Source organism: Tachypleus tridentatus, chromosome 6 (genome assembly GCF_004210375.1).
Source record: "Tachypleus tridentatus isolate NWPU-2018 chromosome 6, ASM421037v1, whole genome shotgun sequence".
Lineage (NCBI taxonomy): Eukaryota > Metazoa > Arthropoda > Merostomata > Xiphosura > Limulidae > Tachypleus > Tachypleus tridentatus.
In genome coordinates, this window is record NC_134830.1 from 40,425,197 (window position 1) to 40,448,198 (window position 23,002).

Sequence of the window (23,002 nt, forward strand, 5' to 3'; positions counted from 1 at the left end):
CATTAATATTGAGTGTCAGTTTGTTCATGAACTAGTGTATTTTTTCAAATGACGTCTCTTAATAATTCTAGCTCCAGCCAAAAGTTGCTTTCAAACTTTCTCATGCGCCGATTTTCACGTAAAAGCTGCTTTAAAGAAAAATATTATCTTTTGAGACGATTGGGGTAGAAAATTTGGAAACAACAAGATGTAAATAGTTTTACTGTCTTTCAAAAATTTGTAGTGCACATTAAAGGGACAACAGTTATGTATATTAACCCTGAAGAAGCCGCAAAAGCGAAACATTGTTTAAAATAAAAATATACTCTTATATTTATCAAGAGTGTAAAGGTCGTTTTTTTCTTATAGTTTATCAAAATAGTTTTATTGTTTAAGAAAACAGTACGAAGTCAATGAAAGTAAAAATATAGAAATGCATCAGAGGCGCTGACAGGCGAGACAGCAGCTCCAAGGTCCATGCTGGTCATGTATTTGAAATGTTTAATATTGGAATCAAGAGGAAGCATTCTGAAACAAAAATAAAAGGAAGAAGTTTTAATGTATATTTGTTTTATTATAGTAAAGCCACCTCGGGCTATCTACTGAGCTCACCCAGTGGGATCAAACCGCTGATTTTAGCGTTGTAAATCCGTAGACTTACAGCTGTACTAGCGGGGAGCAAGTTTCAATGAGGAAAGGACATGAAAACCCTTTGAGGCCAAATTACACCACTGTATAATTTAATTTATTAAAGAAACATATTATACTAATATAATAATAAATTGGCAAACAGTGACTAATAAACATAATGCTTACAAATCAATGTTTGCTACTTTATTACTGCTTATTTCTCAATTTTATTTGTATATCTCTGGATGATCGTGTATGAAAGTCAGGTGTCGTTGAAGCCAAGCAGCGATCTTGATTAAAGCTTTGTTTGTTTGTTCTTGAATTTCGCGCAAAGCTACACGAGGGCTACCTGTGCTAGCCGTCCCTAATTTAGTAGTGTAAGACTAGAGGGAAGGCAGCTAGTCATCACCATCCACCGCCAACTTTTGGGCTACTCTTTTACCAACGAATAGTGGGATTGACCGTAACATTATAACGCCCCCGCTTTGCTGTAAATCCATCTCTAAACCTAAACCAAAATCAAAGACAGTTTTGCCTGTTTGGCAAGAACTAATGCCAAGATAAAGTTTGAGATGCACATCTAGATTATCGCTGTTTTCCAGAGTAAATATTTGTGTTAATTAGCCAAAGTGTTGTTTTTTATTTGGAATTATAGATGCACAACAAGGTTCAGTTCAGTCTTGGGTGCTTCGCTGCTTATCAGATACTTATCTTTATTTTCACACATCCTTCATCTTCCCCCAGACTATACTTTAGCTCCACTAACGCAAACTAGACAAAGCAGCTACAGTCATTTCTTCCCACTGACTCTCTTGGATTTGTGGTCAACCAGGATGAAATCTGTTACAACCTTTCCCATTTCATAGCAAAATATTGGCAATCCTGCATTCATTGAATTGTTGAGGATCACATCTGCTACAATAGTTGTACAGCAATGATGAATAGATCCATTGTTACGTATTTAGCCATGATAACGAACATCTTGTGGTACCTGTGGAAGTGTACGTGTTAGGCAATGCTGTTTTCGAAACTTGGAAGCCTTTGTTAACCTTTGAAAGTTTTTTTTAGATATGAATCAACAAGTGCACCATCCTCTGCTGTTGCTTTTTTCTGCTCTAATGCCTGATTGGATATGAACCATGTTTGCACAAAAAAAACAGTCTATTGGAGCAGAGTTTGCATCAGCTTTTTTCATATCACAAAAACGGAAAACTTTGTGTTTATAATACAGTTTTAAATCATCAAAATCTATTATTGTATGCGTCAATGTCCCCAAAGTGCGAATCTAATTTTTGAGATAGTATAAACCTGCGATAGTTTTATCGTCTTGAAATGTTTACATGTTATACAGTTATTCCTGTACGCTGAATCCATAAATCATATCCAATTTTTTTCCCATCAGGTACAGATTTTTTCACAAAACGTCATATCTACTTTTGCCTAAGTGAATCGGGTCACATTTTATTATGCTTATAATACTCGTCTAAAGCTTATCGTTAACTTCTGTTGGCGGGCTATGGCTTCATGCTACTAACAAGCACTACGTTTTTAAATCTCGCACTTCCTCATTTTACGATTCTTTAAAATCTCGTGCTTATTGAAGAAGTTTTCTTTCTCACCAGTCTGGAAATACTCAAACTATGAATGTACCCAGAGGTTCAGCCCCTTTGGTGACAATTACAAATATTAAAATATTCAGTTGGGTTTTATTTTACTCTATGTTTATTAAAAGAAAGCGGTTAGACAACGTCATCGTTATTTTAAGCCTACTTTCCATAATCGATATAGTAAGCAACGACGACGGCTTTCAGTTCTCGTTTAAACAATGCGATAGTATAGTGTTTACACCTAGTTACTTGACCTGCATGTTTTTGTATGAAATATCCGAATACCCGCTTCATTTTTCAGTTGCTTAAAAGTATATGATAGCTTAACCCAAGTAACTGTGTACATATGACTTGTGTCGCTTTTACAGGTGGAAATCCTTCTTGGTCATATTGCATATTGTTTATTAGATTACAAAATTACATTTGCTAATAAGATGTGTGTCACGATTTTTAAGTTGTTACAAGACGCCACGCTTTACTTATCACGATTACGTTACGACTTTAGAGGTCTTCTTCTGTATGGTACTTGGCGCCTCGCACTGATCCATATTCGTTTGTTTTCCAATGCCATTAGGTTCAAAGGAATTCTTAGGAATTATAAACTCCTTATATGGACACATCTTTATGATACAAGTGTGTGTATATTTACATCGGAAAAGACTGTTAAATACCTTCTCCAAAACCAATCACTTTTGGTAACATCATATTACCTACGCAAAGTCAAACAATGAGAAAATGTAGTTCTAATACATGCTGTTTCGCTGCGGTTTTATACCAAATGTATTTTTGCATGACTTGCTGATCTTTATATTTAAAACTGTTTTCATATAACATTACCAACCCTGTGTACTTCCACATTACACTGCACGTGAGTAACGCTTGGTTTGTGTAAGTAGATTGGTTTTTCTTAATGCTTTGGACAAAACAAGACAGAATAGTAATAAAAAGTCTGACAATTTACAAATCGACAAAATAGATTCGGACTATTTATTTAAAACTCAACAGAAATGTCAAAACAATAGCAACAACGAAGTTTTTATGAAAGTTCTCAGAAAATTCAAATCTGCTGAAACTAAAATGTACCTCAAATATCACCAAACAAGTTCGAAAAACTAAAGGGCCGAATGTCCTAAATTACCTAAGCTCGCCTTGTTTGAAGTTACATTTATTCGCATAATGGCAGATAGATATTCTCTTTGAGAATTACGATTGCAGGGGAAGAGAAGTCTGAGAACTCGAAACAAGTTGTCCATTTTCTTAACGAGCCTGCAGTGTGCACACTTCTGTTATAAACCTGAATATTCAGCGACGGGTAATTGGAGTGAAATGACAGGAAATAACCTAAAATGCAGAATATTAAATGTTAGTTTTAAGTGAACAAAATGGGTATCGATTGGGAGTTATACTAGTTAATTTAGATAACTGGATGGGACCCTTCACAGTAGTATAATTCGGTTACTGGGCTATCAATTAGTGCCTTTCTGCAATAATGGAGGCTGGAATGCTAACTGCAAGAGGTAAGTTTTTATTTAACTTACTTACCTCCAGATTGTAGTTCCTATTTTTATTTTTCAATTAATTTTTTCTTCTTCACTTGGGACTGCAGTCACCTTCCTACAACTGTCTGTGGACAGTAAAGGGCGGTATAAGAGTGGCCTTGAGCACTCACATCTCGCTCTTCAAATTTCTATATCTATTATTTCTATTTATATTCCTTCACTTTATTTATCTCTTTATATGAGACTCGTGAATGGAGGTTAAGACTGGTAGACGGTGTATCCCCACCGCAATGTGGATCCTTCTTTTTCAGTCACCTCCGAAACCTAAGGTACATTTTATATCATGTACCCTGAGATTCTTTCAATTAGTGCAACGATTTTTGTTTTTTATTTATTTTTGTTTCGGCTTGTTTTTGTTTATAAGAAACTAGTGTGTGTGTATATATATATATATATTCATTTTTATATGTATATATGCGTGTACTTTTTTGTTGTAACAACTACGCGTACGTAAGATGTATATTGCACCAATTCAATAGATTCTATACAAAACCAATGAGGGTAAATATAATTATACGAAATTTAATTCCAGCTAATATTGAATTACGTGTGAAAATGAAGACAGAGCTAACAGTATGGTTCACTCACCACTCACTACCTGTAAATACATTTAAAGGTTAAATATCACCATCTGGTTAAAATAACCCTAGTACTGGCATCGATTGGCGTTAACTATCTTCCTTCACTCTACGGCCCGGCATGGCCAGGTGGTTAAGGCACTCAACTCGTAACCTGAGGGTTGCGGGTTCGAATCGCCGTCACACCAAACATGCATATTATAAGATTATTATAAGTTACAAAGACACTAACATGCTCACCTTTTAAGCCGTGGGGGCGTTATAATGTGACGGTCAATCCCACTATTCGTTGGTAAAGGAGTAGCCCAAGAGTTGGCGGTGAGTAGTGATGACTAGCTGCCTCCCTCTAGTCTTACACTGCTAAATTAGGGACGACTAGTGCAGATAGCCCTCAAGTAGCTTTGCGTGAAATTCAAAATAAACAAACTTTCACTCTACCAACGTATCACTCAAAAAAATAGAAACGACTAGCGCAGGTAGACCTCGAATAATCTTGAGTTAAGTTAAAAGTAACAAGCACTGCGCATCAAGAATGAAACCATGTTATGAAGACGCACTGAGCAAGCGAATTTTGATTAGTTTTCTTCTAATCAGTAACAGTATTCAAGTTAGATTTTCTCCGAGTAGGCACATAACTTGATTTGGTCTTACAAAATGAACGGAAAATATCAGCCAAAATCAAGTCCAGACATGTACGAAGTCGATCAGAAAATTAATCACGTATGAAATTAATCAGAACACGAGCATACCAGATGATGTTTGGTATATCCTGTCACATTCGTTTTAAAACAAATTAATAAAGGAAACTTTTTTCTGACTGAAATACATATATATGTACGCACTTTCTCATCTTTGCTGTACATGGTTTTCTCCAAGGGTTTTATCTTCAAAGTGAAACACAAAACGTAATTGCAATGATTGAAATTAGAATCATTCTTCCGTTGCATTATTCTCAGAAACTAAACGGTTTATTTTCAGCAGGAAAAAAACGTATTCTAATTTCCTAAGTGTCCCATCACGTGACGTATGTGATATTCTTCCTTGCACATACGTCGTCAGGGGGAGTGTGTGTGGCGAATGATGTTATTGTTGTTTGTAGTTAAGCACAAATCTATACAAACGACTATCTGTGCTCTACCCACCACAGGTATCGAAATCCGATTTCTACTGTTGTAAGTCCAGAGACATTCCACTATGCTACTAAAAACGTATGCAAATGAGCCTCCTGCTGCCATGTCTACTTGAGCCTTAACAACGGAAACATTATCCTTAGTATAACCACAACATATTCAAACTTACTAAACAATCACGTTTTTTCAGTGGAGATACGAACAGCCAAGGATCATACCGTAGAACTGATAATATGCTTTGTTAAATAGATTTCTAAATTAATCACTCACTTGCTGAGGAAAAAATCCAATCAAAAGTGTAAAGTTTTCAAAAACACGTTTGTTTTTCATATTATTATTTAACCTAAGTGAAATAAAATAGCGACACTTACTGTGTTCTGTTTGGTCAAATAAGTAGCTTTCGTTAGTGTGTGTGTGTGTGTGTGTTTTTATTATACCAAACCCACATTGGTTATCTTCGGAGTCCCCCGAGAGGAATCGAATCCCTGATTTTAGCGTCGTAAATCCGTAGACTTACCGCTGTTCCAGCGGGGTACATCCGTTAGGACATCCCTGGTGATAATTTTTTGCAGAGCATTTTTGATTCACCTTGAAATACAAGTGTAAAACATTGGAGACTGGACCTTTATCTGATCATTATGATATCTGACCAGTATAACTTTTTGTATCGATACATAAGCAACTAATATCGTAGTTTTAAAAAATTAAAAACAAATTTTGCGGGTTTACTATTGAACCATTTTGATATAAAATAATTAAATTGTTTAATAAATTACTCGCAAACAAAAAGTTAGCGGTTCGTTTAACACACGCACCAACACTAATCCTGTGGAGATCAGTCGAGCGTCGTCTTCTGACATGGGTCATAGTTTAAAATTCATATGGATAATAAGTTGCTTCAAGTTCGTAATAATATCTGATTTATGTGTACTGTTTACTTATGTCCATGTGGTAGATATCTAGATGCGTTTGTCCCTTCAAACATATCTAGAATCAACAAACAAGGTCCTTATATCATATTTCAAGTTTATATATTATAGTAACGTTACTAACGTGGTTAATTAATTTATGAAACCGTTATTTGTTAACGTTAAATATTATGTTAAATATCGCTGATGCTTACGATAAAATTTTTGATTCATTATGTAAGCAAGGCTATACAATTTCAACCTACTTTATAAATTATAAGTATCGATTTAGTGCACAAATATCTATCTCAATATATCTCATGTAATGAACTTAGTTTCTCAGTATAAAACACTGTTCACGAGATATAGATTCGGTTGTTGTTAAACACAAAGTTGAACAATGGACTATCTGTGTTCTGCCCACCCCCACGAATATAGAAAACTGATTTTTAGCGCCGTAATCCTGCAGACTAACCGTTGAGCTATAGAGGACACACCACATATTAAGATTTAAATTTAGCCTAACTGGTGATGAACGGATTTTGTGTCACTGAGCTGAGCTTTGACCTTAAGCTCAGAAAAACGAATTTATCGAATATTTCCCTTCACACAATGCTTCGACTTTACCTTTCAAAAGCAAAACAATAATTATTAGGCTAAAACTTTAAAATAAACCAACTTCTCCTCACATAGCAATAGAAAATGAGGTTTTGCAGATTAAACGCTAATGTAATTGTTACAAGACACAGAAATTAGTAACGTTCGTTGTAGTTATAAAAAGATGATAAGTTTACAAAACGATGAATCATCTTTCATTCTCGGAGAACAATTACAAAAATTGGCAACTCAAGCTAATAAACAAATGTTAAACTCAATTGAATTTATTAACTTAACTATGCATTAGTTAATAAGTCCATTTTTCCTATAATTATAGCTCCAACTTGAAAGATTGCCATAGTATTATCGTGGTCGAATTTAAGTTCTGAAGTCTAAAGTTTAATTTTGTTGGTATTAATATTTATTCTGTATAGTTTCAGTATCACCATGATCCTACTCCGATAGACCTCATGACCTGATTAACGGTATCACCATGATCCTACTCCAATAGACCTCATAATCTGATTAACGGTATCACTGTGATATTATCGTCAGTTCTTGAAACAAGTTTTGCTTGTTTGTTTGTTTTGAATTTCGCGCAAAGCTACACAAAGGCTATCTGCGCTAGCCGTCCTTAATTTAGCAGTGTAAGAATAGATGAAAGTCATCACCACTTATCAGTAACTCTTGGACTACTCTTTTACAAACAAATTGTAGAATTAATCGTCACATAATAACGTCCCCATGGATGAAAAGGCGAGCATGTTTGTTGTGACGGGGAAGAAGTTTTGAAGCAAATTTTCTCGAGCCACACGACATAAATAATTACACGAAGCTTTAGCCAACGAATGGTTAAAAATATTGTTTTATTGATAACGCTATGTTTTATCAACTCCTCGTCGTGTATAATGCCGCATTGTCAACTCCTGGTGGACAAACTCCATATTGATAAATAAACAAAACGTTGAAATTAATGGGAGTTTCCACAATTTTGTTCAACCCTTGATTATTGTTGCCAAATGCTGACACATTCCATTGTAAACAAAGTTTTTGTTTTAGTTGCTCATTTGTGGTATTTGTTTTCGTTGTTTTTGTTTGTGGTCGATGTTCTCGTGACTACTTTACATGTTCGTCATTTAAATTTTCCGAGACTTGATTTTTCTTTTCGCAAGTAGCAGTAAAGATATAAATACCTCACCTGAACCCAACCACAAATAAATTGCAAAAAAGTAACAGATAACAAGGCGTTTCAAGCGAGGTTAAGAATCATGGAATGATGAGGGCACTTTGTAGAAAAGCTTCGGTTCTTATGATCTAATTAGTTAAGCACAAAAAGAGTAGAGTTTAGTTGCTTACTAAACACTGTGAATTAAAGCCATGTCTCACATTATTCTTATAATCAGTGTAGGCCATACAGCAATCCTAACTCCAAAATACTTGCTTCCTTGGCTGTTTTAAGCGCAAACCTACTCAATGGGCTAACTGTCCTTTTTTTGTTTTAAATGCAAAACTACACGATGGGCTTTGTCAGCTGCACCCTCAACAGAGATCGATCTCAGAATTTAGCATTGTAAACGCTCAAGTATATTTCTGAAAAGTACCTGAAATGTGTTATAAGAATATTGTTGATAAATGTTTGTTTGTTTCTTGTGAAGCACAGGACTACGCATGGGCTATCTGTGTTACGCCCACCCAGTTTTTAGCGTTTTAACAGGGTTACCATCGAAAGAGTTTATGGATAAAATTCCTAATCATATAAAGCAATGCTTACACGCTCCAAATCACTCTAAGCTTGAAATTTGATAAAACAAAATATTAACAGTTTCCATTAGACCCTATAAAGAAATAAAGGATACAACTGCACTGGTAACTAGCCACTGATATCGATTGCAAAGCAGTCTCCAGATTTAATAATTGTTTAGAAATTAGTTTTCGGTATCCGTGGTGGATAGAGCAAAGATAACTCATTGAGTAGCTTCGCGCTTAACAATCAACCCACAATAAATGTCTTAACACATTCGAATAAATTAGTACTAGTGTTTATTTTTATAGGTGTAAAGCTTTAAAGTTAGCTTTAAGCGCACGCTGCACAATAGACTACATGTCCTTTGCGCACTGCAGGGATCGAACCATATTATTATAGAGGACCATCAAAATTATTGCTGAACCGCTGGAAGTGTTGTTGTTTTTTTTAGATATAACGAGCTATCAAATGTGAAGTATATAAATAAATAACATGAATTTATTAAACGCTTAGTGAATAATTAGTTAATTCCAGATTATTTTCTAACTGCTTGAAACCATTCGAAAATTTGAAATATACTTTAAGTATCTGTAAACCTCTCTTATAAGTGTGTGTGTGTGTGTGTGTGTGTGTGTGTGTGTGTGTGTGTGTGTGTGTGTGTGTGTAAATTGTTATTTTAACTCAAAAACAAGCCGAAACAAGAACAAATTAAACAAAAACGCTGCATCAACTCCAAAACCTAGAATACATTTTATTATCCCACATTGTATCTTGTACCTTGGGATCTTTTCAGTTGACGTTTTTGAGTTAAAGTAACAAACTAATATAACTAGTCAGAGGTCTTGATTTGCTATTTTTAACGCAGTCCTTCCTTATGATTTTACTTATTTTACTATTTAACTTCATTAAAATGTAATTATTTTCACTATGTATATATACATATATATGCATTAATAATGTCTTCTAATTTATTTATGTTTATTCTTATAATTAAAAATACAAAGTAAAACTATACGTAACGTTTCAATGTATATTATCATATCTGAATAAGTTTTCCAGTAATCAATGTTGGTTTTGGTAAGGATGCCTTCTATAGTTCCTAATATCGTCTACACAGCGACTTCTCCCTTGATAAGAACGCCAGTCTAAAAGAAACACCTCTTCTTAACTTACAGATAATTTTCTATCACATTAAATTATTTTATTTTTGCCAGTTAACATTGTGTTATTCCAGCTTGCTGGTTTGTTGCTATTCAAGATAAAAGACAACACTATGTAAAATATGTTTTACTTTTTCTTGTTCCTGGGCAGAAAGTGTTATTTCCCAATTGCTTATGCCTAAAGTAAAAGACCTGTTTTTCTGTTCAAACTTTGCTTTTGTGACCTGGGAGCATATAATGAAAACATGCTGAGAGACTATTTGGGGGCTGATACGTGAAAGTGATTTACATTACGGTCGCAAATCTCGAAACACTACTCACTTCTATAAACATTTTTGTTCATTTTTGTATAACTTTAGCATGAATACATGTAAATCTTGATTTATATATTGTTTCATTCAGACCTTATGTAAATAAAAATGTTCAAATTTGCCCGTTTTTACATAGAAAATAGATTAATTTATAAATTTCGTTATCCAGGTCACAAAAGCAAAGTTTGAAGGAAATAATGGTCATTTTCTGTACTTTTACAACATAAGCAATTAAGAAATAACACATAACATCCAGGAACAAAATTTGTGTTACATAGTGTATTGATATGTGTGTGTGTGTGTGTGTGTGTGTGTGTGTGTAGATGTTCTCTTTCTACTCAGTAACTCAGATACTAGCGTGTCAAACCTGGGTACACTAACCACTTTAGGGCCGTGGGTGTATTATAAGGGTAACTGTGGGTGCTCTTGACTAACTATCTTATTTCTAGCTAATGAACTCATTAGGGACGGATAACACAGAGGCAGTAAATAGCTTTGCACGACTATTCGAAAAAAAACAAACTTTAACCAACGTTATGTATGTGAAAACGGCTGATATGGGTAGAGAAGGCACTATGTAGAAGAGCGAACAACGTGTCGACCTTCTTCGGTCATCGTCAGGCTCACAAAGAAATAAGGTAACTGACCGATAGCTGACCACATGTTTGAAGATGATTGTGTAATTGAGTGTAGGAATGTAGAGAGCGTGCTTAGATGTTGGATATATTTATACACACACACACCTAGACAGAAAGCAGAATCAACCAACAAAAGTAAGCATACCCCACGGTTTAAAAAGTCACAAAACAATATACTGCTGCATACCATATATTCCTGACATCAGCAGAAAAATAACCAACATTTGGCAAAAACTAGCAACAAAATATAATATTCCAGTTAATGCCAAATTTATTCAAAAACCAGGCACAAAACTATGGTCTATACTATGTAAAAACTACACTGACAAACACCACACCAACATTATTTATAAAATACAATGTGATAACTGCCACGACTTTTATATTGGAGGAACAAGTAGAAAAATCAAAGCCAGATTCAAAGAACACAAGAAGTCGCCTTCACACGTTTTCGAACACTGCAAATCAAATAAACACAACATAACCATAGAAAAGACCCAAATACTAAATAAAGAAACAAACATAAACAAACGCAAAATTATAGAAGCCTTACACAACTCAAGCCCAAAATAAATCAATAAAAAGCAACACCTTCATACCTATATTAATATATCCAACATCTAAGCATGCCCTCTACATTCCTACACTCAATTACACAGCTGCCTTCAAACATGTGGTTAGCTATCGGTCAGCTACCTTTTTCTTTCTTTGTGAACTTGATGATGACCGAAGAAGGTCGAAACATTGTTCGCTCCTCTACATAGTGCTTTCTCTACCCATACCAACCGTTTTTACATATACAATTTTCTCTACAAGTGGGTTTTCTCGTCATCACGGATTTTTAACCAAGGTTAAACTGCAGTGTAGGGCAGCAATAATTACAACTAACTTTTAAAACTAGATGGTATCTTGTGACTCCTAGAAAAAAACACAATATTATAGTCCTAAAAACATATAAAATCTATTTGAAAATTTTTTTTCAACTGAGTTTATATATTGATATCCATCTCCTGACGAAATTATTGCCATTGGATGCTTACTTAAATAAATTCTATATCTACCTGCTGGAGTGCATTTCTCTTCCGTAGGTGCCGTTGTACTGTTCCAGGTTTCATTACCGCTAGAAGACATTGTTGGTTCATTAGCAGATGTGGTATTAGACTCATCTTCTCTTAAAGTTAAGGATAAGATGTGACGTCCCGAAACAACATGGAATTTTTTCACTTCTTGTGTTCCACCTGATGAAGAAGTGATTTATAAAAACAGCAAGACATATAAACAGTTATAAAAATGTTTCTAAAACCTTGCAGCGTTAAAATTAATTTTGTAACTTGAAGGTTTCACACTTTATTCCAATTTCTTACTGACATGTTTATTTTTTTTAAGTACTGAAAAAAAACACGTGTTATAATATTTCATTATTCATATCTCAAACTTGAAAACGATAACATCTGGGATATACGAAGAACAATGTTCATGTTAGCAGTACAAAATTCCCAATTCATATGTGATTGATATAACACTTTTCAAGGCTAAAACAAATACCATATAATGCGTCCCATATATATATATATATATATATATAGCAGTGACATATAAATGGATGTATTCGTGCTCATTGTAGTGTTATAGACATATATAAATGTGCTTATAGCAGAGGTTTAAAGAGACGTATATATGCCTCTAGCAGAGTTCTAGAGGGGGGGCACAGGGGTGAAATAACTAATGTGAACAGAAACCTCAAACAATGACCAAAACATGTGTTTAATATTCCATCAAATATTGTAAAAAACAGTTCTTATATTTCAAAAGATAAATTTTAGTATAATTTTATAATAAAATTTATGTTTTATTTGCTTCATCACAATTTAGTAAATAGTAAATATACATTATTTCCACATTTGTTGCTACTATTGAAACCAGTAATAATGAATGTTTTCGCCAACAGGGTTAACAACTAAAGCTATTTTGCATCCTATAAACCACACACGTATAAACAAAATATCCTATAATAACAGATATATAGTGCCATGACCTACATTTCTCTTTTCAATGCTTTGATTGTTATGTTTGTTCTGGTTAGCTTATTGAAATGATCATTACCTTAATGTGAAAATAGATTACTCTGAAAAAAAACTATATTACAGATCTCTGTCGAGCTGTCTCACTTGTATATATTATCATTCTGTTCTTGGTTTGGTTTGTTTGTTTTGAATTTCGCGCAAAGCTACTCGAGGGCTATCTGCGCCAGCTGTCCCTAATCTAGCAGTGTAAGACTAGAGGAAAGGCAGCTAGTCATCACCACCCACCGCCAACTCTTTGGACTACTCTTTTACCAACGAATAAAGGGATTGACCATCACATTATAATGTCCGCACGGCTGAAAGGGTGAGCAGGTTTGGTGTGACGGGGATTCGAACCCGCGGATTACGAGTAGAACGTCTTAACCACCTGGCCATGCCGGGCCTTTTGTTCTTGAATCTGCATTATAATACAAACATAGCCATTTCTTTATCCATTAAAAATTTAAACATGGAAATACCCAGAAAAATCAGAATGAAATATGTCTTAGAACCAGATGTTATTTATAATGTTCTTGTATCAATTCTACCTTTTGTTGCGACGTAACGAGCGGATTAAGTTCGTGTAAATTGCAGAAATTTTCACATTGATCAAACGGAAAATTTAAGATTTAGATTATATAATAATTTCTACCATAAGAAATGCTAAAAAACTAAAATACTCAATATCAAATAATCTTAATTACAAGTAATAGACAAACTACAAAGAAACCTTTTCGATCACTCTCCCTTAGATCATCAGTTGCGTACCCTCACTGCTAGCGGTGTTTTCGGCCGTTGACCCAAGAACATCCGACGAAATTAGGCCTACTTAGCAAATCATTAAGCACCGAAGCAAAATTTTCACATGTAAAGTGTCGTGTACCATGCACACAACACTTGGTCAATGTAGTTATTATGATAATTTAAAACTAATATTGTAAACAACTGAAATACATATTGAATTTATTATATTTAACATAAAAATTAATATAAAGTAGAGAAACATATACAAACTTACGCCTTATTTATTATGTGGTAAGTTTTTGTTTCTCCCATATAAAACGCCTCCAATTTACATATTTGCTATTTAAATGGTCTTGGTATGAAAATGCTTTGTTTACGTATTACTCAGCAAAAGTATGCTAAGATTTGACATTTATTTTACTTTTTTGGAATGTTTGTTAAGCGCTCGTCACATAATTCACTACTAGTGAATTAAGTATCACGTTCGTTTCTAAGTTCACCTAAATGTTTAGTTTTTAGAAGTTTTTTACTGTCTATTTTGTTGTTTAACTAACTTTTAATTTGTTATACGCGTGTGTTTGTGCGCGCGCGTGTGTATAATCTTTCAACATTCATTACTGATTGCTTTTCAACGATATTTAAATGTTTGTGCATTTTTTTCTTAGTTTACTCTTCGTCTAATAGTTTAAACTTTTACTGGGTATAAAGAATCGTACGATGTTTTGTTTTCAAAGTTTAGAAAATAAAAAAAGAGTCGTATTTATAAGTTAAGAAGTTTGCCTTTGGCCGTTTCGTTTACTCCCTCTCATAGCTTGAAGAGAACGTACTCCCGAAAGGTCCCTGAAAGTATTGTTTTAAGAACAAATAAAATCGAAATTAAGAGCAACAAATATTCTTATTTCTTTCTTTTGAAGTTCGTATGTCATGCTGTGTTCTTGCCTAAAGAGTGCATAATTCTCATAATACACGGCATGCGCACACTTTACTGACGTCTTGACAGTACATATTTCAACGTTAAGCATCCCTTATGTAACGTCATTTTAGTATCTACTGACTGACTAACAGAAAAACACATTACTGTATAGTTGTGCGACTGGTTGAAACAGGTCACTCGTCCAGGCAGCCTTTGGCCATCTTTCGGGGAAATTAAACGCAATAACGAGCATCTCCCGTTTTTGAGATTTTACATGTATTTTCTACCCAGTTTCAATCCATTTTCTTCAATACTGAATAAAGAAAAGTGCAATAAAGCAAAAATTAGTACAACTTATTAAATTGTTGTTGTTGTTTTTTATTTTCAGACGATGTAGAAGGTTTCTTTCCACGTATTATTATATCATGGAAACGTGCAACGCTAATTTATATTTCGGTCAATTGAAAGTTTCCCAGTCAGTCATTTTCTGGAGTTTCCGTTTTTTACAGTGACTGACTTGCAGATAAATGAATCTGGAATTCTCACGTAATTTGCCTAGAGTCGTCAAACGTAAGACATATATGTGGTGCAACGTATGCGGCTGATGATTATTACAGTGAAAAGCCACCTACTACTCATAAAGACATTGAAGTTACTGCTATGAATGCATTATCAGTCCAAACATGAAATTCTTATTAAAATATCTCAAGCCAAGTTTTTATGAGAACTGCTAAAAACAAAAGGTTGCGATACAGTAAAGATGTATTGGTTTTCAAGGTGCAAGTATAACCAATAACTTTTGAATCATAATGGATACAAAACTAAGAAAGTCACCTACGAGTTAAAGAAATTAATTATTCGATTAACTGATAGTTTCGTTGAAAGAATATATTTTTTCCTGCATCTCGTAAGACTGTTGCAAACCAACGTCGAACAACTATTTGCTATTAAGGGTTATGTAAAGTAGACGACGTCTCATTGTGTCGGCCTAAAGTAAAATAATATTAGTTCGTTCTGGTGTTTGTTGTGATGGTACCATTATCACTAATCACGTGATGTGTAACTTAATACATAGTACAATAATTTGAAAATGAAATTTCTGTGAACCATGGTCTTTGTTTCTTATACACAGCTGTATATTAAATAGATTTTTTTTACAAAATATTATTTTTGTATGAGCTTCTTAGACAGAACTTCTGATGTACATGTAATTCACATAATTAAGGAGAATGTTCAAAAACCCCTTGTAGTAAAACTGAAGTTCTGAAAGCGTTCCTGGTGGTTAGGGCGCTCGACTCGTAAGCTGAGGGTTGCGAGCTCGAATCCCCGTCATACCAAATATGCTTGCCCTTTCAGCCGTGGGGGCGTTATAATGTACGGTCAATCCCACTATTTGTTAGTAAAAGAGTACCCCGAGAGTTCTCGGTGGGTGGTGACTACTAGCTGTCTTTCCTTTAGTCTTACACTGCTAAATTATGGACAGCTAGTGCAGATAGCCCTCGTGTAGCTTTGCGCGAAATTCGAAAACAAGCAAACAAACCAGAAGTATTAACTGAACCCGAATCCTAAAAACAGTTACTTAATTGTTACAAGTCATAGACTGCAGAAATGTTATTGTTAAATAAGAAAAAAAAAACAATTCTTTGTTTGTTTCAGAACAAATCCGCATTGAGCGATCTGATGTATCCACTGTGTGGAATCTAATCTTGGACTTTGATGTTGCAAGTCCGTATATATTCGAATACTTACCGAACAATAATAATATAATGTGCTGTTTTGGTGGAATAAGAAGTTAGCCAGTAAAAAAATTAATTCACGGTTCCCTACTTGATAATAAGACATTTTCTTACTTTCAGCTAAGTTCATATGACGGAATCGACAGGACAGATAAAAAATGAAAATCATAAGACAATATCACAACTACATGTCAAGACTATTGTATCTGTTTGAATTACAGTAACCATCTTTATGCAGTGTCCTCTGTAGTGTTATTTTAAACTATCGTCCTCTAGCTGCCTTCCCTCTAGCTAACAGTTATTTTCAACTATCAGATAAAATGTAAAGTCCTTATACATTTTGGTCTCTTTATTTGTCTGTCTACTCACCTAACTGTCATCATTATCGTGCGTTTTAAATTCTAATTGCGTGACTAGGTGATGTATAATGGAACTAATAACCAAACGAGAATGAATCCGCCCTCTGTACGCTTCGTGCATAGATAACTCAACTGTTTCATCAGCACATATCTAGTCATTATACATCTTTGTTGCTTCTACCTCCTCAACGCCTTAGTCAGCATAAAAGGCACTTTACAAATAAAAATATTTTTAAAACCCGTATTAAAATGTGTTAACAATTCTATATTGCGGTAAAACTTAAGGTTTGCTTTGTTCATAATTAAGCACAAAGCTATACAATGGGCTATCTCTGCTCTGCCCACCATGCCGCTGCGCCACTGGGGACAAAATTTAAAGAAGGGGTAACGAAATATTTAGTGTGTGTGCACTACTTGTTTCGTCTTACATCATTAATAGTAAATAATTCACTCCTACATTTGCACTAAAACATTCACTTTATACAAACTGAATTTTACACCTTGTTTATTATTGGTGATTGGAAATACTTAGAAATTCAATTAATGTTCAATACAAATCACCGTTATACGAGACTTGACTGTATGTTTTTGATTTGTCAGCCAAAGCTGTAATGATAATTCTTCAATAAGCGAAACTTAAGTCCACAACAGAGGGCGTGGTCAATAAAGTGAAACACGTCAGAGATTTTCTTTTCAATTGTGCCTTTGAAAAAAAATTTGTAATACATATATGTAATGATAGTTACGTTGTACATTTCATTTACTATCATGATTAATGATAGTTACGTTGTACATTTCATTTACTATCATGATTAATGATAGTTACGTTGTACATTTCATTTACTATCATAATTAATGATTGTTATGTTGTATTTTTCATTTATTGGTTCAGGAGGTGGGCATTTTTACATTTTTTGGTTGCTTTTCAATTAGTATCTGCGTAATTAATTTATTTATGAAATAAGTAGGTGTTATTTACGTTGAGATACTTTAATGTTTTGTTTATTGACATGGTTATTAGTTGATCTTATATTTATTGACATGGTTATTAGTTGATCTTATATTTATTGACATGGTTATTAGTTGATATTTTATTTTCAGTACAGTGGCTTACAGTTTTTGTTCTTGTTTTTCACTAGAGGGATTATTGGAAGTTAAGTTCCAGTGCAGTGTCTTAACACTTTGTCTATTGATAAGTTTTAAAATCTGATTATTGTGTATTACGGTTGAGTTTACTGAAAACGTTACTGAGTGTAGCCTTTTTCTTTCTCTTATTAATTGTCGTTGTTCTATATCTGTGACAGGATCATTGTTCCTTACGTATCCTTATAATACTGTACGGCACACTGCGGACTTGCACACTAAAAACCGGGTTTCGATACCTGTGGTGGGCAGAGCACAGATAGCCCATTGAATAGCTTTGTGCTTAATTCTAAACAAACAAACCTTATAATAGTGTTTTTAATGATGAAATTAGTCATTTTCGTAATTTATCAACGGAAATTATTTTGTTGTTATAAGCGATTAGGAAAAAAACATTAAAATTATAACTTGGGAGTGACATGAATAAGAATCTATTGGTCAACATTTAAATATTAGTAGGTACGGTTTTAACCATTCCTTTTCGCTTCCTACTTTGTTCCTCAAAATTACTTTAAAAGCAATAAAAATTGATTTAAGAAAAAATTTAAATACACGTCTAGACATTGAGAACGGTTTTTAACTTTGAATACATATTTTGTGACAGAGTCTCAGTGCTCTAGTAGTTAAATTAGAATTTTGTGCATTCACAAAAAATTATATAAAAAGTGTCGCATGAATATATTTAACAACTAGAGTACTCAGACTCTTTCAAAATGTTTTACATTAAAATAAAAACCATAAAGCACAAGAAACTTTCATGCGCCTCCACATTAAGAGATATTTCGATCGAATAACGCTATGGCGTCTTCTGGTCGTCCAGTCACGCTAAGCCTATGGTGTAACATTTCTATCAAAGCCTTCAGCTGAATTTGTAGACTCTTTCTTCTTTATAAACTAGGGCGGATATCGATTGATTTGGTAAGCCCGTCTAATATGTCGGCTATCACATCGATCAGAAGCTTACGTGTTAGTACTATATTTAGTGCCACCTTCCAAACTTTTTTGTTGACCTGGAACATGCATTTAATTTTCTTTTTCATATCTGGATTTTCGAACTTCATTAGGTAAAAATGTTCATCGATGAGCAAGCAGCAGAATGTAGCACATTTTTTAAAATAAAAGGGCCTCTAACACAAGTGATCTGACGTATCAGCACCAAGCTATCTTTGAAACGTCTCTAACAAAGTTTGTGATATAAATAATGACAGTTATTTTACTCTTTAACTCCCATGAACCACTAATACTCGCGCTACTCGATTTTATAAGTGTTGACACTATAATTGAATAGGAAATGCAAAGAAATGAGCTCCCTAGTGACTCCACAGTAATACTAAAAATAGGGTTAAGATACCTGCGACTGGCAGAGCTGATAACCCATTGTATAACTTTGCGCTTAACAACAGACAAACAATACTAAAAAATAATGGCGAGTTTTTCAATAGAAGACAAGCAGGATAAGAAACCGAAATTTAATAACAGAGATAATATTCAAGTAGCGTTTCATTGAAATACGTACAAAAAAAGCGTTTAATAACCGCTCCAGGTCAATAGTGTCAGCACAAAATATCCAAAGGTTACAAAACAATGCGATTTCAGTAAGTTTCACCACTTTAACCATAAAATAATGTCGTGTAAACTAAAGTTCCAATTTCATATTTTGATTTTTTGAGTATTCGAACTAGTTTTTCATACAAAACATCTTTATACTGTACTTTATTACTTATCATGGCGGAGAAGCAGAAAATAATTTTAAGGGGACAATAAATTGGAAAGCTTAAATTGATCTAATTTTTTATAAAAGGTTGGTTAAAACAAGTCAAATCAAATGTAACAGTATTTATAGAAGTTTTTTTGTTTTTTATTAAATAATACGAAACGAGTTTGTAAAATAAGCTGGAAAAATGATCAGAATGCCTAGACTTTTTTTCAAAGAAGCAATGCTCCCCTGGCTACGTCTCTGTAAGTATAATAAGTCAAAATGATTTAGTACTGTGGATGTAAAATGTGAGTATTAGACTATTTAAGTAGTTTTATTAGGTGCTTTATTTTTACTACGTGTTTTTATCATGCGTGAAATGAGTTTCTTTAATCTGTGGATACCTTTGAAATCATAATGGTCACTCCGAATGACCACTTTGTTATTCCGACGTGTTTGCTGATTGGTTTTAGTGTTGTTGTTTTTTACATTATCAGTGGTAGAATTTTATTTTTTATTTTGTTGTTGTGGGCTCAAAGGAATGAAAATATTTTACTAGTTTCATAATCTACATAAATTTTTCTTTATTTAGAGAGATCAAACATGATAAAATTAGTTCTAGAATTATGTTATTTGTAGATTCAAAATCCTTTTGAGCACACCTACATCCTCTCCAGACAAAATGTAAAAATCCGCCATTTTGTTTTTGTTGAATTCCATTGACCTGAAACTGGCGTTTAAAACTCAATTTTTCTAACGTATTTCAATGAGATATTGCTTAAACACTAACCCTAATTTTTAATTTTAGTCATCAATCTTGCTAGACTTTCTTTATGAATGCAGGAAAAACCACCCTAGAAAGCTCACACAACAACAATATCAGTTATAGGAAATTACTAGTTTTAACCTTATCTGGGTAAAAAATGAATATTGCACCTTTATTTATGCAGAAAAAAGAGAAAAAGAAATGTGAACAAACTAATTCATACCAAATATACGTTGTATAACTGAACAATCAAAGTATGACGTACATTTTGTGGCGCAACAAATACGTTGACAGATGATTGCAGCACATAAACCACGCGTACTCTAATTATGTTAAAATATCAAATAAATCAGTGCTTCTCTTTGAAGAATATTATGAAAGCACGTTGCTCAGTAGATCATTGAGCTAATAATTTGAATAATAAATTTTCGGTTTTACAGACTCAACTGTTCGTTTGTTTTTTATACTTCAGACGATTTATTCAATAGTCTTCAGAACACTTCCCATGTGTGTTAACTGAAGACTTAAGCTACTTGTAAAATCACAGCGAACTTGAATTGTCATTATTTCTTGATCAAGAGACTCGTCTTTCATATTTTATATTCTATTTGATAGGTAGAATTCCGCGTAATAAATATGTTTTGGTTTCATTATCAACCTTTTAATACTCTTTCAGGACATTGTTCTGAGTCTGCGCTTACGAGGTATTTATCTTTTTACGAAAACGAAAACGTATGCCCAAAAAGTCAATAGGATTATTCAAATTAGTAGGCTTAGCATGGTCAGGTGATTATGTGGGGTACTTGACTCACAATCTGAGGGTCGCGAGTTCTAATTCCTGTCCCACCAAACATGCTTGCTTCTTTCTTCCGTGGAAGCGTTATAACGTACAGTCAATCCCACTATTCGTTGGTAAAAGAGTAGCCCAGGAATTGGCGATGAGTAATAATGGCTAACTGCCTTTCCTCTAGTCTTTTACTGCTAAATTATGGACGGCTAGCGTAGGTAGTCCTTGTGTAGCTTTGCGAGAAATTCAAAGCAAATCAATTCAAATTAATTGCAGGTAGCAGAAAGATATATAGGGTATCTCAAAAGTATGAGGACACTGACGAATCATGAATATTTTGTATTTTAAATCATTGTAGTGACACCGAGAGCAATTCATACAAAGAAATGAAACTCCTCCAACTGATCTATTCCGTTTTCATTTACGTGTCTTATCTGCAGAGCGATTTATTTTAAGAAATACAATAACTCTACGCCTGTTCCATACGGTCCTATAACTTTTGATACACCCTGTATAAATCAATAATTTATGGATTGATTCTAAAATGTAGAGATAATATTTATATGCCAAATAAAAACATTAAATATGTACGTGCTACAAATGTTAACCTACTCAGACTATGTACGCATTTTATACCAGACATATTGAGTGCTATAATGTTTTCATACATACTTCAGTATATAAGAGCAGTTTGGGCGGGGTTTTAGTTACACGATGAATTTCATTCACGAAAGCCTATCACCTACAGTAAATAATCTTCGAAAACCTTTTTACGAGACCACACTTAGCTCTCATTAAGAAACGTAACGATTCTGGCCCTTACGTTTTGAAACTTCAGGTTAATGTTCAAAGTGGAGGTTAAATTTAACAGAAACTATAGTGCAAACTGACAGTTTATGCTTGACCTCTTCAGAACGAAGTAAGTTCATGAAATTTTAGTAACGAGTGTCCATGGGTGTGATGATCGTGAAAACCATGGGTTAAATTCCCTGAAACAGCATCGCTTTTGTTTGTTTTTATGTATGTTGTTAAAATAGTTTAGTCCGATTCAAAACGTCGGTTCCATCTATAGACCCAAGAAGTATTCATTTGACAAAGAATCAACATAAAAGTAGAATAAAAAGTGCCCTCTGATGAACAGACCAGAAGCTCCAAGACCATCAAGAAAAAGATCTTTATAATCTACAAAAGGTTTTACTTTCCGTAACTCCATTTTCAGAGTTCAAATTTCTTTCTTTTTTTTAGAAACATTAAGGAAGTGAATCTGTTTTACAAGGATAGACAGATCTCAGTTCTTATGTGTATATTTTTTAAAAAAAATTAACAAGAGCTGAACGAATTACCTGGTGGCCGACGAAGTACTAAACAGGAGACTCCAACTGCGATTAAAACGAACACTACTTTCTGGATGATTCGAACATAAGAGAATTTTGAAAGAGATCTTTCGCTCTTGTACAAGGTACTTGCGTTTCTGTGTGCCATTGTGGAAGATAACTGCTCAGCCTGGTTTAAGAAGGATTGCTATTCATTGGTAGCTGGATTTTCCTACTGTAACGACGGTTTACGAGCTTCAGCTTGCATGCGACAACCACTACTACTACAACTGTTGGAGAAACGTCGATCGCGAGAGCAGAAAAGCCACGCCTTCGTAAATACACAACGTATCTTTCCTGTGGTGATTACTGAAGATATAGAGCTTGGCCCGAAATAGTTTCTCTTTTATTCAATAGTTTCCTTACCTAGTAGCGCAGTGACTGGTTAACTTAATACGCAAACTCGTATGAAAATCAGACATTATTATTACCAGTGGATCGTGGCGCATAACTTACGAGCCTGTGGTTACTTATTTTACGAAGGAGAACAATTTTTATTATAAATTTATATCGAATGTTTTGTTACTTGGTCTCTTTCTCGATAAATTTCCATTTTAAATAACATTGTTATGGCCTGTTGG

General features: G+C 34.0%; 1 protein-coding gene across 2 annotated transcripts in view; it reads right to left on the reverse strand.

Annotated features, from left to right (window-relative positions):
- The window catches only part of LOC143252300 (sodium/potassium/calcium exchanger 4-like), an 80,591-nt gene extending 57,848 nt beyond the window's left edge, over nt 1-22,743 (reverse strand). The window contains exons 1-2 of one of the 2 annotated variants that reach the window (XM_076504213.1): nt 22,392-22,743; nt 11,903-12,079 (exon numbers count right to left, since the gene is read on the reverse strand). In XM_076504213.1, coding sequence (XP_076360328.1) covers nt 11,903-12,079; nt 22,392-22,530 — 316 coding nt within the window. In that variant the 5' untranslated portion in view covers nt 22,531-22,743. The remainder of the gene's footprint in view (nt 1-11,902; nt 12,080-22,391) is intronic. The other variant, XM_076504214.1, reaches the window with a different exon arrangement.
- Between the last annotated feature and the right edge of the window lie 259 nt (nt 22,744-23,002).